The sequence below is a fragment of the Pieris brassicae genome, chromosome Z (genome assembly GCF_905147105.1).
Source record: "Pieris brassicae chromosome Z, ilPieBrab1.1, whole genome shotgun sequence".
Classification (NCBI taxonomy): domain Eukaryota; kingdom Metazoa; phylum Arthropoda; class Insecta; order Lepidoptera; family Pieridae; genus Pieris; species Pieris brassicae.
The window spans coordinates 2,301,789-2,321,673 of record NC_059680.1 but is presented as its reverse complement, the minus strand read 5'-3'; the positions used below and the strand labels follow the sequence as shown (position 1 = coordinate 2,321,673).

The following is a 19,885-nucleotide window of genomic DNA, read 5'->3' as shown; positions in this document are numbered from 1 at the left end:
GTTCTGCAGGCGTTCAATCTTATTAAGTAGCTCTTCATTCATATTAGAGGTGCATGAGTCTGCATGATCGAGAATAGGAAGCAGAAAAGATTGCGCTAACATGGTTTTAGTGGGGATACGAAGGAAATTAGAAAAACGTCTCAGAGCATAAGAAGCGTAGAGTTTACGGCCGATTTCTTTTACGTGATGATCCCAGGATAACGTTTGGTCGAAGGAGACCCCAAGCTTTTCAACAGTCTTAATGAGAGTCAATGCCACTGTAGTTTAGTGATTTAGTACTATGTATGATGTGGTAAACTTTAATCAATAAATAAATAACTTCTTAAGGGAGGGTAACCCGCTTCGTTACGTAACGCGTTGCGCCGCCAGTCTAGCTACTCTGTCTCCCACGCATACGCATAGCGGCAGGCAGGCTCCTTCTCTCTCACTCTAACCCGCAGCGCTAGCCGTATTTAGGACTGCCGCTGTGCCCTCTCTCTACTCAGCGTTCAGCGTGCGTTAGACCTTTACTTTTGACCGTGAGCATATAACCTTAATCTTTGTGATTATAAACAATATGATGAATGAAACAGAAAAGGATCGGATAAAATAGTTCAACGTAGATTAGTTATCACTTTTATTGGGCGTCCCGAGACGCATACATTTTTAATTACTTCTATTTTAGGAGGAAAGGAGAAATAAAACAAAAAAATGAAACAGAATCGTTCGTTTAATTCAGCAATTTCCAGTTGACAAGAATCAACAAAATCTACATTGAAATTGTGAATGACTATACAATCAATTTACACTCCGAACATGAATTATTTACAAGCTGGCTTCATATAGTGCGAGCTACTACCGTACATCCTATATTACTAAGCGTATGTGTAGCCCCAAAAAGGGGCCTTTTTTACATTTTTTCCCAAATTTGCGGCCTTTGTACAATTACTAAGTTAAACATTTTTTTTTGGCGCGACTTGTCGCGTTTTTTTTGTTATACACCGATAGCCTATCGGCGTGATAGTGTCAAATTAAAATGGCGGCTCCTCAATCCCAGAGATTACGACGAAACCCCTGAACCAGGTTTTTGTAAACGATATCGTGAATCGACAATTCGTAGACATTTATCGTAATTCTCTTACAACAGATATTCCTGCTACACCACAAACGCCATCTTTAATTTTACATTACCACTATACATTAATTACACACTAAAGACAATTTCTTTAAAAGTATAAGATTCGAATTTTAATTAATTCGACGTAAAGTATAGGACGTCACCCTACTGAAAAATATGTACCCTTAATATTACAATTTTCTAGTTTTTTTTTAATAATCATTCATAACTGAGTACCCCCAACAATTTTACACTGAGGGTACTTCAACTTCAATTTCCCTTGATGACGTCCCAAAACACATGAATCGTATACAGATGATAAATCTTGTCGCAAGGACCAATACAGCTTGTAGCAATAGCGATTTCTATTATTAGTTTTGGTAAATTAAGAATAGATGTATTCCTTAAAGATGATGAGGTCCAGGCTATCTTTTAATAATTTATTTCTTCTCATATCTTCTTGATTATCTTTAATCATTATAAATGTTCGTGCTCGCACTTGGCTTTACATCAGTTTTATTACAGGAGCCAAACGGGCAAGAGGCTCACCTGATCTTAAGTGATATGTGGACAATACCAGAAGGCAAGTGCAAGTTTAAGAATTGGTACGCCCTTTGAAGGACCCAAAGTACAATAGGTTCGCAAATACCTACCGCCAATGGGCACTCAAAATACCAGAGGGCTCGAAAGTGCGTTGCCGGCCTTAACAAATCGCCCGCTCTTTGAAGGACTCTCAAGTCGAATTGCTTCGGAAACATTTCAATAATATACATTTATTAGGCTGCTTTTTTATTGAACAGTAGGTAAGTAGCTCATCTGATGTTAAGTGATATATAGACAATGCCAGAAGGCTTTGTCGTATGCTTTCGTTAGATATATGTTTTTGGCATAAAATGAATATTCTCGAGCAGAAAAACTAAAATTGTTGGTTGATATCGCTATTCCTATTGTGTACCGGCTGTCCAGTATTTGTAATCCATTGAAACGTCTAACTGACAGCTGTCCATCCGAATCATTCATTGAAAATTACATTTAAATCTTCAGCTAAGCCGAGATTTTGAAACCACCTGTACCTTTGAAAATAACTTGTTAAAATGTGTCTAAAAATACCTTCTCAATTCTCACTTTATCGTCATAATAACAGAATTGAAGACCATTCAAACTGACCTTTGTGATTTTGCGGGTACACACAAATTATTTTAATTCAAATAAATATAATAAAATAAAACACTATATAATAACTTTTTTTTGCATATGTGGGTAGACCCTGTGGCCTGAAGTCCATTTCAGATCTAAAATCTAGTCTAATATCATTATTAAAAACAGGATTCTCAGAATCAAGAAATTACACTTTTCGAGTTCTAACTTCAACTCTTGAGATAATATTTCCTTGATTACCGACAATTATTACAATTCATAACTACTAGAGAAAAAACCAAATGTAATTTAATTTTTATTATAGTTTATAACATAACTCCAGTCAGTTTGAACATAGCCAGGATTAAAACATTACAGTTTAAACTACAACATCAGGGATAAAAGCTATTCACTAGGCCCCTTGGCGCAGACTATATATTACCACGAGTCACAGTTACCATGGCAACGAATATAGTCCGCGCTCTGGCCGTAAGCATATACGAATTAATATTTTGGACAGGGCATGCATACACTGGGCCTGCCAGTTTATTTACATATATACACTCCACGCTAAGAAAAATTTACACAATGCCAGCCATGAAAAATACCTTTAAATTTAAGATTAAAACATCGCCTTAGGACATACTATTACTATATTAGTAATATAGAACACTTAGAAGCGATTTTATTTTACCTTTAAGAAACTGAAAATATTTTTTTCGTCAAGTTTATAAACATAGCAACAAATGCTGTATACCTCAGTGTACAAGTCCGTACGAGGCGTATTTTTAACTGTTGGTATTTGCAACCAGTCGAATATAAAAGTTGTTTGATAAAAAACGATAAAGTTTTTAAAATTTAAAATTATAAAATTTGTGAAAACTTCCTGAATTTTACCTAACAGAGCTAAAAAGCTTAATATTTACAAGTAATAAACATACTAAAACTTATGGATTATAACTATAGAAAATGAGGGTAGTCTATTGAGGATAGTTTCAAATTTTTTATCTGCATAACATTTAGTTTTAAGCTGTCTGTATATCTATTTTATGCAATTTCTATGGAGGGTAGCTTAAAATTTTATTCGCAATCATCATTTTAAAATATCGAAACTACCATTTTTCAAATCTACCCACATTTTTCGAACATACATCTTAACCATAAAACCACCTTCTTCAGCAAACATTTTACATTGAACCTCACCATAACCTTGGGTAAGTTATAATCCACATTGAGGCTGGCATTTGTGAATTAAATCTACTTGTCACAGCCACTTAAATTATTAACGCTGGGGCAAAGAAATCCCTAACAAGGAATCTCCCTTATATACATCCCATAAATGCGGGAATAATCCTACTAACTATATGCAGGAATCCATCAAAATATATCAAGTCCAAGCATGCCGTTTCTACACATAGAATGGTTTATTCAAATATTTCTTAATATGTATCCCCATAATTATTATTTAAGTTAGGGAAATCCCCCTAACGTATATAAGGATTGCCCTATATACAGGGTGATATGCCCTAGCGATGGGACTTTTTCTCTTAAAATTCAGGAATTGTTCTAAAATGTGTGATAATGTGGGGTGTCTTAGCATATATTTTGTCTCATCACACTAAATATTGCCATTAGATGTTGGTGAATATATTTTTAAAGTCGTCATGAAATATTAAAGATTATATTAATTTCATAAACATGAATATACCTAAACTCTCCCAATAAGTTACCGTTATTTATTCTCTTTCCATAATAAGCGAAGACTAGTTCCCAATATTACGTATTTTATTAATGCTATATTAATGATTTGTGTACCAATTAAAAGTGTTTAAAAAAATAACATGCTGTAAGGATCATCCGTTTTTTTATCACCATCTAAAGCTTCATCATTATTTGTCTTTTTTGTGTCTACCGTTACTGTGAAGTTTAAATTATCAAGGTTTTTATAACAAACACCACGACGAGGTTCGCCCCGACTTGTTTGACTTTGGTCATTGTTTTGGTCACGAGCGGCTGATTTCTGTTTGGTGGCTTTATTTGAATCCAAATTAATTGCCTCACAATGACTTTTGCTCTGATTTTGGTCACATTTATTAACCTCATGACTTTTGGCATTGTTTGGGTCACAATCAGTTTTACATTTACTTGTGTCAGAATGACTTTTGCCCTTATCCGGGTCACAATGGATCGACTCACCCATAGGTTCACTAACTCTATGACCGGCGCAACTAGGGCACAGAACACTTTTGCCATCACTTTGACACTTGACACACTTAACACAGTCACTAGCACTAATATCCTTTACGGCGTTCGTTTGTCACGTGACCTCCATCGGTAGGTTATCTGTGGTGCGCCGTCGCACGGAGCCGTTGGTTTCACCTTCGTTCGGAGTCTCAGCCACGTTGGCGTTGGAGGTAGATGCGGAGGTCGTCGGTTCGATTTCGCTGGAAAACAAATAATTAAATTAATGATATTAAAGTGTAAATTAAATACTCAAATGTATGCGACTCTTATAAGGCAAGAACCGTTGTTTGACACTCATGCTTACTCCTATATAGAAAATTGTACCAAAACAGAATATATTGTTTGCTATTGGATATAAATTGTACAGTTTATGTTCCATCCTTAAAAGGACATATTTTTTTCGACAATACTTAATAGTTATCATTGGATATCATCGCATTGTCCCTTCCCATAACACCACTGGGGCATGGGCACAATTCTACGAATATTTTTGGGATGACATTAAGCCTTTCCGACATCGGACTCATTCCTAACACCTTGAGTTGTCTTTCTTAGCAAAACAACATCTATTTTGCTGGACTTCAGGATTAAAGTCGGATTTTTTTTATATAAGCTGTGGCAGAATATACCATAAACCCTAATACATAAAGTACCTGCATCATGAGCACTCACACCCAAATCGTTAAGTGTTATTCATAATTTCATTTCTAAGTACATAAATTTGGCCCCATTTGTATGTTATGTATTCCACCTTTGGCTATATATTAAGTATATTGTTATAGAAAAAAAACCGCCGCTCTGTACACTCACAATGCCAGAGGACTCGCGAGTGCGTTGCCGGCCTTTTCAAAAATGAAACTAATTGTTTTGTAATAATTTAATTTAGCTGATTACGAAATAGATACTCACGCAACAGTTGTAGCTCTGGGCTGTGTGATCAGGCGTCCCTGCCTAGCTTTCAATTGAGCAGTCGTAAAGGCGATTGCTTGAACATTTGCCGACAACTGCCCACCGGATATCGCAATCTTCTGCCCTTTAGCTATGATATTATTAATCTGCCCCGGCTGCCGGTCCACCTTTGGCATAACATTGTTCATTTGTCCTGTCGGCCGGTCCACCTTCGGCATGACATTGTTCATCTGGCCTGTGGGTCTGTCCAGCTTATTCGGTATGACATTCTTCACTTTGGGCAAGACATTTTTCATCACTGGTATGTTCGCTTGTATGTTCGTCACGCTGGTAGACGGCTCGGGTTGCCGTATGGTCGACACAACTCGGTTCTTCAATTGTATCTGATGGCGGACATTCCTCACCGGCAAAGTTGCCCGTACAATCTGACGACCGTCCAGACTGAAACGCGGTCTGATATTGCCTTTTAATGTTCCATCGAAGACGACCTGGTGATAGTATTAATAATAATAATAATGCATCGCAATATCAGCCGTATAATAATAGGCATACAAATGACAATAATATAAACAGTCATTTATAAATGTTGTCAAAAGTTTTGGTCCAAATACTCTCCCTATATACAATCCAATCATCATCCCCTTGAAAGCTTTACACGGCAGTGATTAACTATTGGGAAGGTGATTTTATAGAAATACTTTTAGTTACTATTGCCAAGTCACCTAATTCTAAAAATAGATGACGCTATATCGATAAAAATTATTCAAAGCAAAGATTTTTAAGAATTTGAAAGTATGTTTTTTTTATGTAACAGCAGAACCTTAAAATGACCTTAGAGTTTTAGAGTTCGTTCAACTAGACCAATATGTGTTTGTTTTTTGATAGTCTTATTAATTTGAAAAACCATCATAATACCATGACATAACACCGATTAGACCAAAACCTCAGGCACAGAAGGCTGATCACCCGCTCGCTTCAGACAAATGATCACGAGACAGACCAACATTTTTTAACTAAACATAATTTTATAAACAGGCAAACGGGCAAGCTGATGTTAAGTAATGCCTCCGCCCATGGCCACGACGGTGGAAAAAGACTTTCTTCTAACATTTCCGTGAATTGGTGAAGGAAATCCAACATTAGAACCAAACGCACAGAATTTTGATGGCGTACCTTAAGACTGTTTCTTACATAGACCTTTTCCCCCATTTAACATATTCACGAATATTCTTTAACCGACTTAAAAGTCCAAAGGAGGAGGTTATACACACGACATAACTTTTAAACAATAAACAGCATTATGTACCTGTCTCTTCTTATCAAAGTCCAATCTCTTCCCCTGAAGACTGACCAAATGCGGCTTCGACAATTGTCCAGACTTGATTTCGAAGAACTGCGTCACCGGCGCCTTCAGCAGTGTCGGCTTCGAGTCGATCGTCGCCAATGACACAACGGTCGGCAACAGCTGCCGATTCTGGGCCAAGAGCTGGGCGCGCTGGGTGTTCGAGATGGGGTGAGCGTGGAGGACCTTCAACTTCCCCTGTTGAGGTGAGACCACCACCGTTGGGTTTATGGGTTTGTGGGCTATTTGGACTAGGGGGGTCGGTCGGCGGGGGTTGGATATTGTCGGGATGGAGACATTGGCCATAGTCTGCATGTTGGCCATGCTGAGATTGGTCATGTTGGACATGTTGGCCACGGTGGGTATGCTCCCGGACGTGATGGTCGTTGTTGCACCTGGAAGAAACAGTTTTTAATATTATTTTAGACTTTTAATGTTCTTTTGAACAGTGTTGGCTTAGCAGCTTAGACCTCAGGGAAGCCAGCTGTGCACCCATGGACTCTCGTGGCAAACATCGTAAAGTATGCCGGACCAGTATAGATCCTCCGCTTAAAGACTCAGCACAGCTGGAATAAGCCTTTTTCGTAGTCGTGAGGTGGTCAAGGCCCTGAAGGGCAGGACAGAAGATCACACTTTATGGGATCTCTTCCCTAGGGAAGGCGTCATTTATTTAGTCATTAGATGATGAAATGTAATCTCGCTGTAGGCCTGAAGGTCCTTGACTGTTCAGATCTGACTTGTTATCAAAGGCGTCTACAGCGAGACTTGATAACCAATCGCCTGTAGGGCAGGACAGAAATTTACAGGATTGAGAGAACAGTGAAGTACAGGACAGTACCTTGGCGGGGGCAACGGGGATTATACACTAATACAACATTATATACATTTTCTTATACTTATACTTACCAATGTCCCTTGAATGAACTGGCAACGTAACAGCGAACGGCCCGTTTTGAAGTAAGCCAACCACCGTACCTTGGCTCGTTGTAGCTTGATTTCCGAGACGGACCTAAATAGAAGAATACTTAATGTTTAAATGGAGATCTTTTTCGTGAATAATGATTGTTCGGCACACACAAAAAGGCAGCCTTGCCAGCTTAAATTATGGTAAATTAGCTATTGTGAATTGCCAATTGCCAGTTCGTCTTGCCTTACGCTCTTGGCCTGCGAACTGGTAGTAAATGTAAATTTAGAATCGATTTAACTTCTTTTCTGACATATCCTTGTTTACCTATACGAATAAAGTTAGAGTGCCCGCCTTTAAAAGGCCGTTTCTAAGCCATTGGTTAAAACTGCAAAAGCTATTTACAGACGACTTTCGGTATGTTTTAATTAAATAATCGATATATGGAATAAAATCAATGTTAATTGGTATTTTACCTAGCGAATTTGAATTTTAATGAATATTACTATTATCTTGGTCAACGTGGGATAATTTGAAATCTGGGCTTTATCTCAATAATTTGACCTGTCAACTGTTTTTCGAAATTCCTTGGAAAATTATAGACTGACATCGAAATCAAAATTTATAAAAAAATGTTAATAAATAATAATAAATCACGGAGTAACTCTTGGTGGTTAACGCTTGTTATTTTTTACCTCATATAATTTTTATACTAAATTTAAAAAAATCTCTAACCTCACATGATAAATTCATTGTTATTTTGTAATTATTTTACATATTGTTACAATAGTGGATTTGCTTTTGGGTAATAAAAGTTTTGGAGTACAACGAACTCCTCCGTCCTTTATTGTCACAGAGCAGAGAGAGCAATGTTGCCAACAGTTATAGAAAGGCATGAAATTTTAGCATAGAGTAAATACAGTTTAAGAAATTAAAACTTTTTACTCTCAATAACTCTTAGCCAAGTTCACGGGTCAATGAAGAATATCATATAGATATCAATTATATGATGGAAAATCAATTGGACAACCCGGTGGACTGAGATTCTGGACTGGAGACTAAGACCCCAACCTTTTGAGCATATCAATGACAAATTGGAAGAGAACTAGCCAATTGGTGGGCTTATTGTAACTATTGTACTGTAACTCAGTGTCAGTTTCCCAACAAGGTGCCCATGCCTCACACTTGGGAAATTTAAATATTAAGGGGAGCTATTAAGTATCAAGAGCCCCCACTCAATAGACCCCCCCCCATTGAGTGTTAAGGGGGGCTATTGAGTGTTAAAGAGGCTATTGAGTGTTAAGTTTTTGAACATTACTTACTGTACTAACAATTTACTAGTGATCAGTTTCTGAAACCTATCATTTAAGTTCTGATTTGATTTATTAAATATTAAAATAAAATAATTTTAGGAAGACTTAAAAGAGGTAAGGCATGTCACAAAAAAGGGTTGGAAAACACAGCTGTAACTGAAGCATTGCAGTATACTAACATTTCCCACTTTTTTCAAATTCCAAAATTTATTCATAGTAGAATGTTTATTATTTTGGATATAAAAGACATATTTCTTTAAAAAATATATATTTTTTATGTAATAGGAGGCAAACGGCCAGGAGGCCCACCTGATGTTAAGTGACACAAGTCACATTGACTGAAGGATCGCAAGTGCGTTGCCAGCCTTCCAAGAATTGGTACACTTTTCCCTAAGACCCTAAGTCGAATTGGTTCTGAAATACTTAAGCGGGCAGCTGGTTCCAATCAGTGGTGGTGAGCGGCAAAAACTGTCTTAAGAAATGCCGGACGACAGACGTCCAGGTGATACATTTTGTACTCTGCTTTGATGTCCGATGATGAAACTCAGCTGCAGGTATGAGACCGAATCACTCCTCTGAACACTCCCCATATAGAAGATGCAATGAGAATTCACATTTCTACGCGATGCCATGTGATCATGCCTCCTGAAGTCGTCGATGATTCGAATTGCTCTTCCTTGAATACGGTCAAGCGGAAGTAGCTGGTATCGGGGAGCTCCTGCCCAGAGGTGAGAACAGTACTCCATGTGGGGACGAATTTGTGCTTTCTACCCCAGTCACCAGTACTGTCGTCCGCATACCAATGAATGTTGCTAAGTTACATATCATTGATATGCAATAGAAACAGTGTCGTGAATGGAACACAGCCTTGTGGGACTTCAGCGTTCACGGGTTTAAGGTCGGAACATACTCCATCGATGACGACCTTGATACTCCGATCTGAGAGACAGCTGCATATCCTGTCGCATAATTTCTCAGGGAGCCCATAGACTGGAAGCTTCGAGAGCAGTGTTCTGTGGCTCACCCAATCGAAGGCTTTCGCTATGTCCAAATTTATTGCCAGCGCCTCCCCCTTGGACTCAATTGCCTCTATGTGTAATTTACACAAGTAGATCACCAGCTGAGCTATAAACAGACTATGACTACTCGAATAACATCCCACTTAACACCAGGTGAGAATTGTTGTGAGAGTGTGTAGTGTATAAATAAAAATAATACCTTCAAGCTGTCAGAGACTGCCACTGTGACCAGCTGCGAGTGGGCGTCTGAAGTCACAATGGTGACGTCGGGTCTCCGCGATGTAATAATATGCTTCTTGTGCACTGCCTTCAATTGTACGGTCGGGATGTCCTCTTTGATCTCGCGTTTCTCCACTTTGGTTGGTTGGTTGACCTATACAGAAAAGGGGGTTAGTGGTTTGATTATTTCTACATTCATTGGATATTTTTTTGTATCATAATTGGATAATATTAGACCAAGTACATCTGCTAGATCTTAACTTTATCAATAATAAAATATCGAACATTTATTTTTAAATTAGGTATTATAAAATTGTTGTCTTCATTAAAATCGGATCAGTAGTTTTTGAGATATCCACATATTTCTAAATGGGGACGTATCAGTATCAGTATTACATGAACTATTGAAATCACAACAGATTTTTGTATGTCCATTACGAAGCTTAACTACTGAACCGATTTCAATGCCACCATAAGAATAATAAACAACAAATAATTATTGCATACCTCGTTAACCTCCTCTACGATAATCTTCGAAGTAGGGACCGCCTCCTGCGCGGGCTGGGGCTTAGTGGCGTGGGGCGTGGGCGGGGCGGGGATCGGGGGTTCGGGGGTCGGTGCGGGGGTGGGCAGGTGTAGGGGTTCGCTAACCGCGCACACGCGCACACTCGTGGAGCCGAAAGGCTCGCGACGCCGCGGGCCAGAGACGGTACGCCCGGGGACGCTCTGGCCTAGAAAATAATTTCATCATATTATATAAAATTATATTAAATACGGACAAATAAATTATCTCTTAACTCATAATGTCTACCTGACTAAAAATATAAAAATAAATACCTTGTAATAAAAAAGAATCCTTGCTGACATCCTTGACCAGCTCCTCGAGCAGGTCATCGGACAACTTCTTATCTGCCAACGCTTTGAGATCGGTCTCAGACAAGATGCTCTCAACTTGAGCCTCCGTAAAACCGGTGAAGTTCTCGATATCCTCTGTGCCGTCCAAGTCCTTCAGGTCATACAGGTCCTTCAATCTGAACTCTGTTGTGAATGTATCGAGGCCCGTACTGAGTTCGACGGAAATTGGAGCGTCTCGGCTAAGTGGGGTCACTTCCTCCGTTGGTGGTGGTGATGGTGATGGTGTCTTTGGTCGGAAGTGTAGCCTGGAAGGAATTGCATCTTTCATTATTTATTTTCATAAGACAGAGAACAGAAGATTATATATAAATAGGCTACAGAATCATATCCAACAGCAAAGGATAAAATGACAATTGGAAAGATTCAAGGTCCATATGTTGGTATGTACTAAAAGTTAGGCCAAGTAAATCATATGGAGTAATGAAGCAGCCAAAATTAATTTTTGATTTATATGTAATACTGGCCAATAACAAGCATATTGACAATATGGTCAAAAAAGACAACAGAACAGTAAGGAAGAAGAATTGACTGTGTAAATAAATTATTATTATATAGTAAAATAACTTTTAATTATTTAAAGATTGTGAATAACAATCAAGAAATCCAGGATTAAAATATATATTAATAAAATCTGGCAATAGAATTCGAGATTGAACAGAGTTGGTTCTAATTAAACTTAAAATATATTTAGACAACGCTTAACATAATCATAAAAAATGCCTATGTTATGCCCTCATCGGCAAAGAAGACAAAGGGTGTAGGCCAAGAGAAAAAGCCGGTGTAAAAAAACTCTCGGTACTCTTTTAAAATATGAAATCATCAAACAACACATTTTAAAATACTAGTCCCAGGCCCTTTTATCAACTAGATAATCGTTAACTTTGAAGTAAGCCTTTTTACACATCTTTTCTTAAATACACATAAGACATGAACATCCTTACAATCATGTTATTTAGATATAGGAAGCGTTCAAGTATTACGTCACGCAATTTTTGTAGATTAACCCCCCCCCCCCCAAATGATACACGTCGACTCTGGTCTAAGGCAGGTCGGTTCGTGTTAGCGAGTGTTACATGCGCACGCGCACATAGAAAAAAATCTATTCGCTAACCTACGACTTCAGGCCACTATTACATTGACAATAATGAAAGTGATACAGAAATCTGAGGCCCAGACCTAAAAGGTTGAAACGCCACTACTTTTTTTTATTATGTAATAAATAAAACCAACTCACCACTTGTCATGAACCTCAGTGATGAAACTCTCAAATTCCCTCTCCACTGGTTTCAAACTCTCATCTGAGTCATAATCCGTACTCGAACTCCAGACGCGCTTCCTCATCACACGCTTGAGATTACCACGCACTGCACTGTCTATGGTCCGATTCACGTCACTAACAGTTCCCACTTTGGCACTTTCACTTTCGAAGCCCTCGGTACCCTCAATACCCGTAATACCAATTCTGGGACTGTCCACGTCCAGTTTAGAATCGCCCGATTCCGTGACGTCATCGACCTCCATTTTGAAGTCAAATTTAATGTCGTCGATATCCATTTTGACGTCACTCTTGACGTTCTCATCGATCCAGAGATGTGGGTTTCTGGTGAGATGTCGCCTAAAGGCGTGTCTCCAAGGATGCTTACCACCGGAATGGTAGTCTCTGGTGATTGCTTTTGGTGTTCGAAGTCTTTGATTTTCCAAGTCCTCCTGTAAATATTAATTTGTTTAAATGAAGTATTTTCGGATAGGGAGGCTGACGAGCCTACCCAAAAAAGAACAATCATCAGAGCACATGGACACCCAAAGCATATGCTCTCTATTTAAACAAATGAAGGCCGCATCTCCCAGGTAACCTCCCAGGTACCTCCGGGACTCGATTCCACAGTTTGCTAGTCGTAAAAGAAAATATCTGAAAGCGGACCGTGGAAGCCATGTAGGTGATGCTGACGAACTTTTGGCCTGTTGTGAAATGCCTCCCAAAAAAAACCTCGGAACTACCCTCATTTTAATTACCTGGTTTTCCTTTTCAGGTATGGGCAATTTTGACCATAGCGAATCGAGCTCAGTTTTGACCCGGTCCAAGATGACACGTCCGCCTCTACCCAGGCGACGCCGAGCGAATCCAATATAATGTGGGTATGGATTGCGAACAGATGTTAGTGTAAACCTGGAGAAATATGAAAAAAATCAACACCACCACAATACCACATGAGATGTGGCCTATTGCAGGGCCTACAATTGGGTCTACAGTGTTGTAACAATAGAGTGGCAGTGGCAGGGCTGGCATGGGCCCCGACCCAAGAGGCCGCGAGCTCAAACAATTGTTATGTTAATTTAAATGTATCAAAGTCGAAAATCATTTATTTATATAGGTAACACAATGTACACTTATGAACGTGAAAACAATAAATACATATTAATGCTTCTAAATTAACATTTACTGCCAGTTCTCAAATCAAGGGCGTAGAACGGAAGAGAAGAAGAATAAACTCTCCGCCAGTATTTTTAATCGGCAAGTTTTTTTTACACGTTTGTAAGGAGATGGAACCATTACACCATGTTCCACATGACATCAGCAGGAGACATGGTGATATGGAAGCACTTACATTCCCGTGGGAACAACCGAAAAGCTAGCGATTAGCTGATGAATGCATTGAGATATTATGTTCTGTGGAATACAATACGCATTGGGCTTGGGAAACCACAGACCATTCCCTCTCGCCTAAGAGAGAATTTATTTTTGTGGTACATTTAAGTTAGGCTACATCGCAATGTTAAATGAAAAAAAACCCTTTTTTATAACCAATAAAGTCGAAGTCGACTCTCGATAATTTGAACCTCAAGGGACCACAGATAAATTTCAAATTACTATGAGTTTGAAAATTCTTGAGTTATTATTTATTAAAAATATTCTATCAAGCGAGCAAGGAAGCCCGGACATATAGCATGTTGAGTATATATCTCGTATATAGTATATAGAGGTATCTAGTGACTAGTAGAACAAACGTATGCCGTAAGTTCGAGTGAGATGAGACGGACAATATCTAATAAAATCGCTAGTAACGTCTCACGGCCAAGCTATTGTGTTGTAATTAAATTTTTGACTGCACAATTGTTGAATAAATACGAAATTAGGCAAAAGTGTTTCTTCTGTATCGAGGAATTTATATTGTATTGTGTTATGAGTCAACCATTATTTATTATATCAATACATATTTATTGTTTTCAATTCAAGCAAGAAAAAATCTACTACGACATATTTTAGTTACCTTTAACATTGATTTTATTAAATTTATTGAATTTCATGGCCAGAAAATAATTATCGAGAGTCTACTGTATTTAAAACATTATTTATATAGTTATTTCGACTACGTATTTGCGTGTTGTCCCACGAGAATGTAAGTGCGTGCTCCTACTTCACCATGCCTCCTGCTGATGTCATGTGGAACATGGTTTAATTATTGCAGCTCCTTACAAACATTGTGTAAAACAAAACCTGGGCGATTAAAAAGAGTAGCGGAGAGTTTATTGCCAGTTCGTCTCTTCTGACCTTAATTTGAGAACTGGCAGTAAATGTAAAATTAGAAGCTATTTTATATACATTTCTGTTTTTGACGTTCATAAGTGTACATAGTGTTACCTATATGAATAAATGATTTTTGACTTTGATATCAATACCATTTCTATCACATAAAATATATATATAAATAATATACCTCGTCCGTTCGTCCATTTCGTGTTCAAACATCCCTTGTTTCGACGGACTAGTCGTCGACTCCACTGGATCGCCGGACAAAGTTGAAGTTGGCTGAAATATCATCATTAATTACAAAAAATAAAACTAACTAAATATAAATATTATAGTTTAAAAATTATGTTGTTAAGCTCAAAACTGGAAGACTGGACCAATTTGAGTTTTTATTCCTTCAGCTCTGTGGAAGGTTTTTATGGAGAGGAAAATTGAAAAAAATTACAGTTTTCAAGACAAGAGAACTCTATAGGGTATTGGTATGTTACTAAAAAGGCTGAGTACATCATATTAAGGCGAAACGAATCAGCCAAATTTAATTATTAATTTAAAGCAGATTATTAATAAATTCAATTTGTCTTTATCAGTGGACAAGAAGTTGCAACCAGAAAGCGGAAACTTTCTGCTCAACATCTATATAAAACGTTTCAGCACAATGAAGGTACCACAACTACCTGAGTGAGTGTTGGAACAACAACGTACAAGATTTGATGGAAATAAAATTGATAACACCCCGTGAAGTAACAAATGAAATATACAATAACTAAGATTTTTACAAAAACGCTTAAGCCAATATTAGAAGATAAAAACCTTATACCCAACCATCAATTTAGATTTAGAGAAAAACACTCGACTATTGATTAAGTTCATAGGATTACTAACATCATCGATTTTGACAAAGACTGACACGATAGTTTGATTTATAAGTTGTATAAGTATGTACCTCGGCAATTTTCAAATATACTGGAGTCTTATATAGAAAACCGAATGTTTAGGGTGAGATGCGAAGACGCGAACTCCCAACTGATTAAAATCATTGCTGAAGCACCACAAGGCAGTGTACTAGGGCCGGTCCTGTACCTAATGTACACATGTGACATTCCACAACCCCAAAACAGTACTATAGCTACATTTGCTGATGATACTGCAATAATGTCTACCAGAAAATTATGCAAAAGCCATTGAAATGAAACCAATTGCCATTAATTTTATCCCTGATTGGACAACTAAGTTGCGAAAAGCTAAAGCTGAACCTTTCGAAATCTGGTCATGTCGATTTTCGAATAATCGAGCCATAAATACCATTATTTATCACGGATACAAAAATTCCATACGCTAATACCGCTAAATACTTTGGAATGACCCTGGATCGTAAATTGAAAGAACATGTCATGAACGAATGTACTGGCTAATAGGAAGGCAATCGCCCCTGTTATTACATCACAAATTTCTTCTTTATAAACAAGTGATGTTGCCTAAATGGACATGTGACACTCCGCTTCCGGGCTGTACAGCGAAGAGCATTTTAGAAATAATACAAATATTTCAGAACATGGTTCTTTGGGACATTATCAATGCACCACGGTACATTCAAAATGAAAGTATCCACAAGGATCTTTATGTAGATACAGTCCGAAACGGTTTGCCTTAGCACACTTAAACAGGCTACATAGCCATGTGAATGCTGGCAATCCAACTTCTTGACACGACAGGAATAAGAGAACTAAACCTTTTGAGTTAATAAATATAAGTGCAAGAGCGGTAACTCGGAGACACGAACATAGTATCAAAACATTACATAACACTAAGACTATTAATGGACATTAACTTAGTTTAATTCATTAGTTTTGTAGAAAATTAAGTCAACATAATATTACTTATTAGCCATAATTATTGTATAGGCTAGATTGTAATTCATGTAATGTCGCCACTTTTAAAAAATGAAATTTATAAAATAATAATACCGGGATAATTAAAATTCACTCACCATTTCATAATAACATCCAGGCTTCCTTCGGAATGAGAACGGTCCATCATCAATTGGCGAAACACTTTCTTCCTCCGAAGATGTACACTCTGCTAATTAATTATAATAATATTAATTTTATTTATAGGATCAGTCATTCAAAGCATTTCAAGATAGAAAAAAAGAAAAATCCCTTGCCGGGGTTCGAACCTACGACCTCAGGGAGGTATGCTGATAACACACAGATGACAGACGCTAGTAACAGAGATCGGTGGTTAAATGTCATCTGTCACTTTGACGAATGACTTGGTCATTCCATGGCTTTCCCATTGCAAAATTGAAAATGTCACGGGAGAATCTATGAAGGAAGTTAACTTGAAAAAAAAACAACATGTTAGACTGTTAATTGACTTGACCAATGACAAGTGTCAATTGTCAAGTGACAATTTTGAATTAACAAATTGCGCTTAATCTTTTTATCACAGGCTTCACGCGGATCCGGTTACTTCCAATAGCGATTCCGATCTAAATAATGAGTTTTAGTTCCACGATCTCAAAATTGCGACAACGCTTAGGATATTGAAAGAGCTTCATTTAATTTGGATACAACACGGCGGCATCGGAATCGCTACAGCTATTGGAAGTTGTACTCTGTAACTTCCAATAGCTGTAGAAGTGAAACAGAAGAAAAGGTCTGCCCAATTCTGTAAAAGACTTTAATTGGAACATAGACACACAAGTGTTGTCCCATCTGGGCCTTCAATGTTTGATTTGTAAAACGGACACAAAAAATGTCTGCCCCATTCTGCAAAGGAATTTAATTGGTACAGACACACTAATGTTGTCCTATCTGGGCCTTAAACGCTTAATTTGTAAAACAGACACAAAAAAGTGTCTACCCTTGTCTGCGAATGATTTCAATTGGAACACAGACACAAACGTTGTCCTATCTAGGCCTTATACGCTTAATTTGTGAAACAGACACAAAAATTCTGCCCCATTCAGCAAAATAATTTAATTGGAACACAGACACAAACTTTGTCCTATCTGGGCCTTAAACTTTTGATTTGTGAAACAGACACACAAATGTTGTCCTATCTGGGCCTTAAACACTTGATTTGTTAAACAGACACACAAATGTTGTCCTATCTGGGCCTTAAACACTTGATTTGTGAAACAGACACACAAATGTTGTCCTATCTGGGGCTTAAACACTTGATTTGTGAAACAGACACACAAATGTTGTCCTATCTGGGACTTAAACACTTGATTTGTGAAACAGACACACAAATGTTGTCCTATCTGGGACTTAAACACTTTACTTGTAAAATAGACACAAAAAAAAGTGTCTGCCCTTGCCTTCAAAGGAATTTAATTGGTACACAGACACACAAATATTGTCCTATCTGCGGCCTTTAACACTTGATTTATGAAACAGACACACAAATGTTGTCCTATCTGGGGCTTAAACACTTGATTTGTGAAACAGACACACAAATGTTGTCCTATCTGGGACTTAAACACTTTACTTGTAAAATAGACACAAAAAAAGTGTCTGCCCTTGCCTTCAAAGGAATTTAATTGGTACACAGACACACAAATATTGTCCTATCTGCGGCCTTTAACACTTGATTTATGAAACAGACACACAAATGTTGTCCTATCTGGGGCTTAAACACTTGATTTGTGAAACAGACACACAAATGTTGTCCTATCTGGGACTTAAACACTTTACTTGTAAAATAGACACAAAAAAAAGTGTCTGCCCTTGCCTTCAAAGGAATTTAATTGGTACACAGACACACAAATATTGTCCTATCTGCGGCCTTTAACACTTGATTTGTGAAACAGACACACAAATGTTGTCCTATCTGGGGCTTAAACACTTGATTTGTGAAACAGACACACAAATGTTGTCCTATCTGGGCCTTAAACACTTGATTTGTTAAACAGACACACAAATGTTGTCCTATCTGGGCCTTAAACACTTGATTTGTGAAACAGACACACAAATGTTGTCCTATCTGGGGCTTAAACACTTGATTTGTGAAACAGACACACAAATGTTGTCCTATCTGGGACTTAAACACTTGATTTGTGAAACAGACACACAAATGTTGTCCTATCTGGGACTTAAACACTTTACTTGTAAAATAGACACAAAAAAAGTGTCTGCCCTTGCCTTCAAAGGAATTTAATTGGTACACAGACACACAAATATTGTCCTATCTGCGGCCTTTAACACTTGATTTATGAAACAGACAATGTCAGTGTAAACAAATGTCAGAACCATTCTGCAAAGGAAGTTCAGTGGAACACAGACACAACTATTGCCTAGCTGGGCCGGGCTTTAAACACTTGATTAGCGAAACAGACATGGAAAAATGTCCGTCCCATTAAATAAAGGAAATTCAGTGGAACACAGACACACAATTATTGTGCTAGCTAGCCTAGCTGTACCTAAAACACATTATTAGTGAAACAGACACGGAAAATGTCCGCCCCATGCCCCAATATGCAATAATTACCTCGCACTCCTTGCACGGTACCGGGCGTGTGGTGTCTGTGTTTCCGTCTCTTGTACGGACGTTTTTCGCGCTGAAAATTTTGTATTTTTCATGAAAATATCTTTTTCACAAAACATTTCTTTCAGACACGTTCCGTTATTGAGTTAACAAAGTTCAAAAATCAGAAGACCTTTAATAAAGTAGCCTATTGGAAAGATTTTTATTAACTAACCAATTTGAAATACCATATTTGATATAAGAAAAATACTACTGATCTACCATCTCAATATTATTAATATAATATATATTATATAATAAATATTATATTTTTAATATATACTAAAAATATTCACACACTGCATTCAAATAATCAAACAGTAAGGTTCTATAGTTAACCGATAGTTACTACAATAACTACATTTTTTGCCAAAAAATATTTTTTATTATATTTCTTATATATAAGTCTTAAAGTAAAAATTAATTAATTTGTACACATACATAGAACAATTGCTTTTTGAGTGTATTTAGAAAGAAAAAAACGTTTTTTTAGTTATTTAAAAAAATATCGTCTCTATAAAATTGTGTTTACGCTGTAATTATGTTACAGATTTTAAACGTATAATTAAAAGGCTTTTTTAATAGTGTATTTAAAAAAAACATCATTTTAGTAGCATTTTTTAGAAGCATGAAATATAATCAGTCCACTTTTTCCTTTATAAAAGAAAAGACTAGTAAAAACTTTAATACCCTATTTAACAATTAGGTTATATTTAATAATTTTCCAA

The 19,885-nt window shown here is 37.3% G+C and overlaps 1 protein-coding gene across 2 annotated transcripts in view; it reads right to left on the bottom strand.

Annotated features, from left to right (window-relative positions):
• Nucleotides 1-691: 691 nt before the first annotated feature.
• The window catches only part of LOC123718405, a 55,667-nt gene continuing 36,473 nt past the window's right edge, over nucleotides 692-19,885 (bottom strand). The window contains exons 8-19 of one of the 2 annotated variants that reach the window (XM_045674836.1): nucleotides 19,122-19,191; nucleotides 16,615-16,706; nucleotides 14,815-14,906; nucleotides 13,112-13,265; nucleotides 12,333-12,805; nucleotides 11,021-11,343; nucleotides 10,691-10,914; nucleotides 10,164-10,337; nucleotides 7,635-7,737; nucleotides 6,693-7,123; nucleotides 5,387-5,874; nucleotides 692-4,677 (exon numbers count right to left, since the gene is read on the bottom strand). In XM_045674836.1, the coding sequence (XP_045530792.1) occupies nucleotides 4,551-4,677; nucleotides 5,387-5,874; nucleotides 6,693-7,123; nucleotides 7,635-7,737; nucleotides 10,164-10,337; nucleotides 10,691-10,914; nucleotides 11,021-11,343; nucleotides 12,333-12,805; nucleotides 13,112-13,265; nucleotides 14,815-14,906; nucleotides 16,615-16,706; nucleotides 19,122-19,191 (2,751 nt within the window). In that variant the 3' untranslated portion in view covers nucleotides 692-4,550. The remainder of the gene's footprint in view (nucleotides 4,678-5,386; nucleotides 5,875-6,692; nucleotides 7,124-7,634; nucleotides 7,738-10,163; nucleotides 10,338-10,690; nucleotides 10,915-11,020; nucleotides 11,344-12,332; nucleotides 12,806-13,111; nucleotides 13,266-14,814; nucleotides 14,907-16,614; nucleotides 16,707-19,121; nucleotides 19,192-19,885) is intronic. The other variant, XM_045674837.1, reaches the window with a different exon arrangement.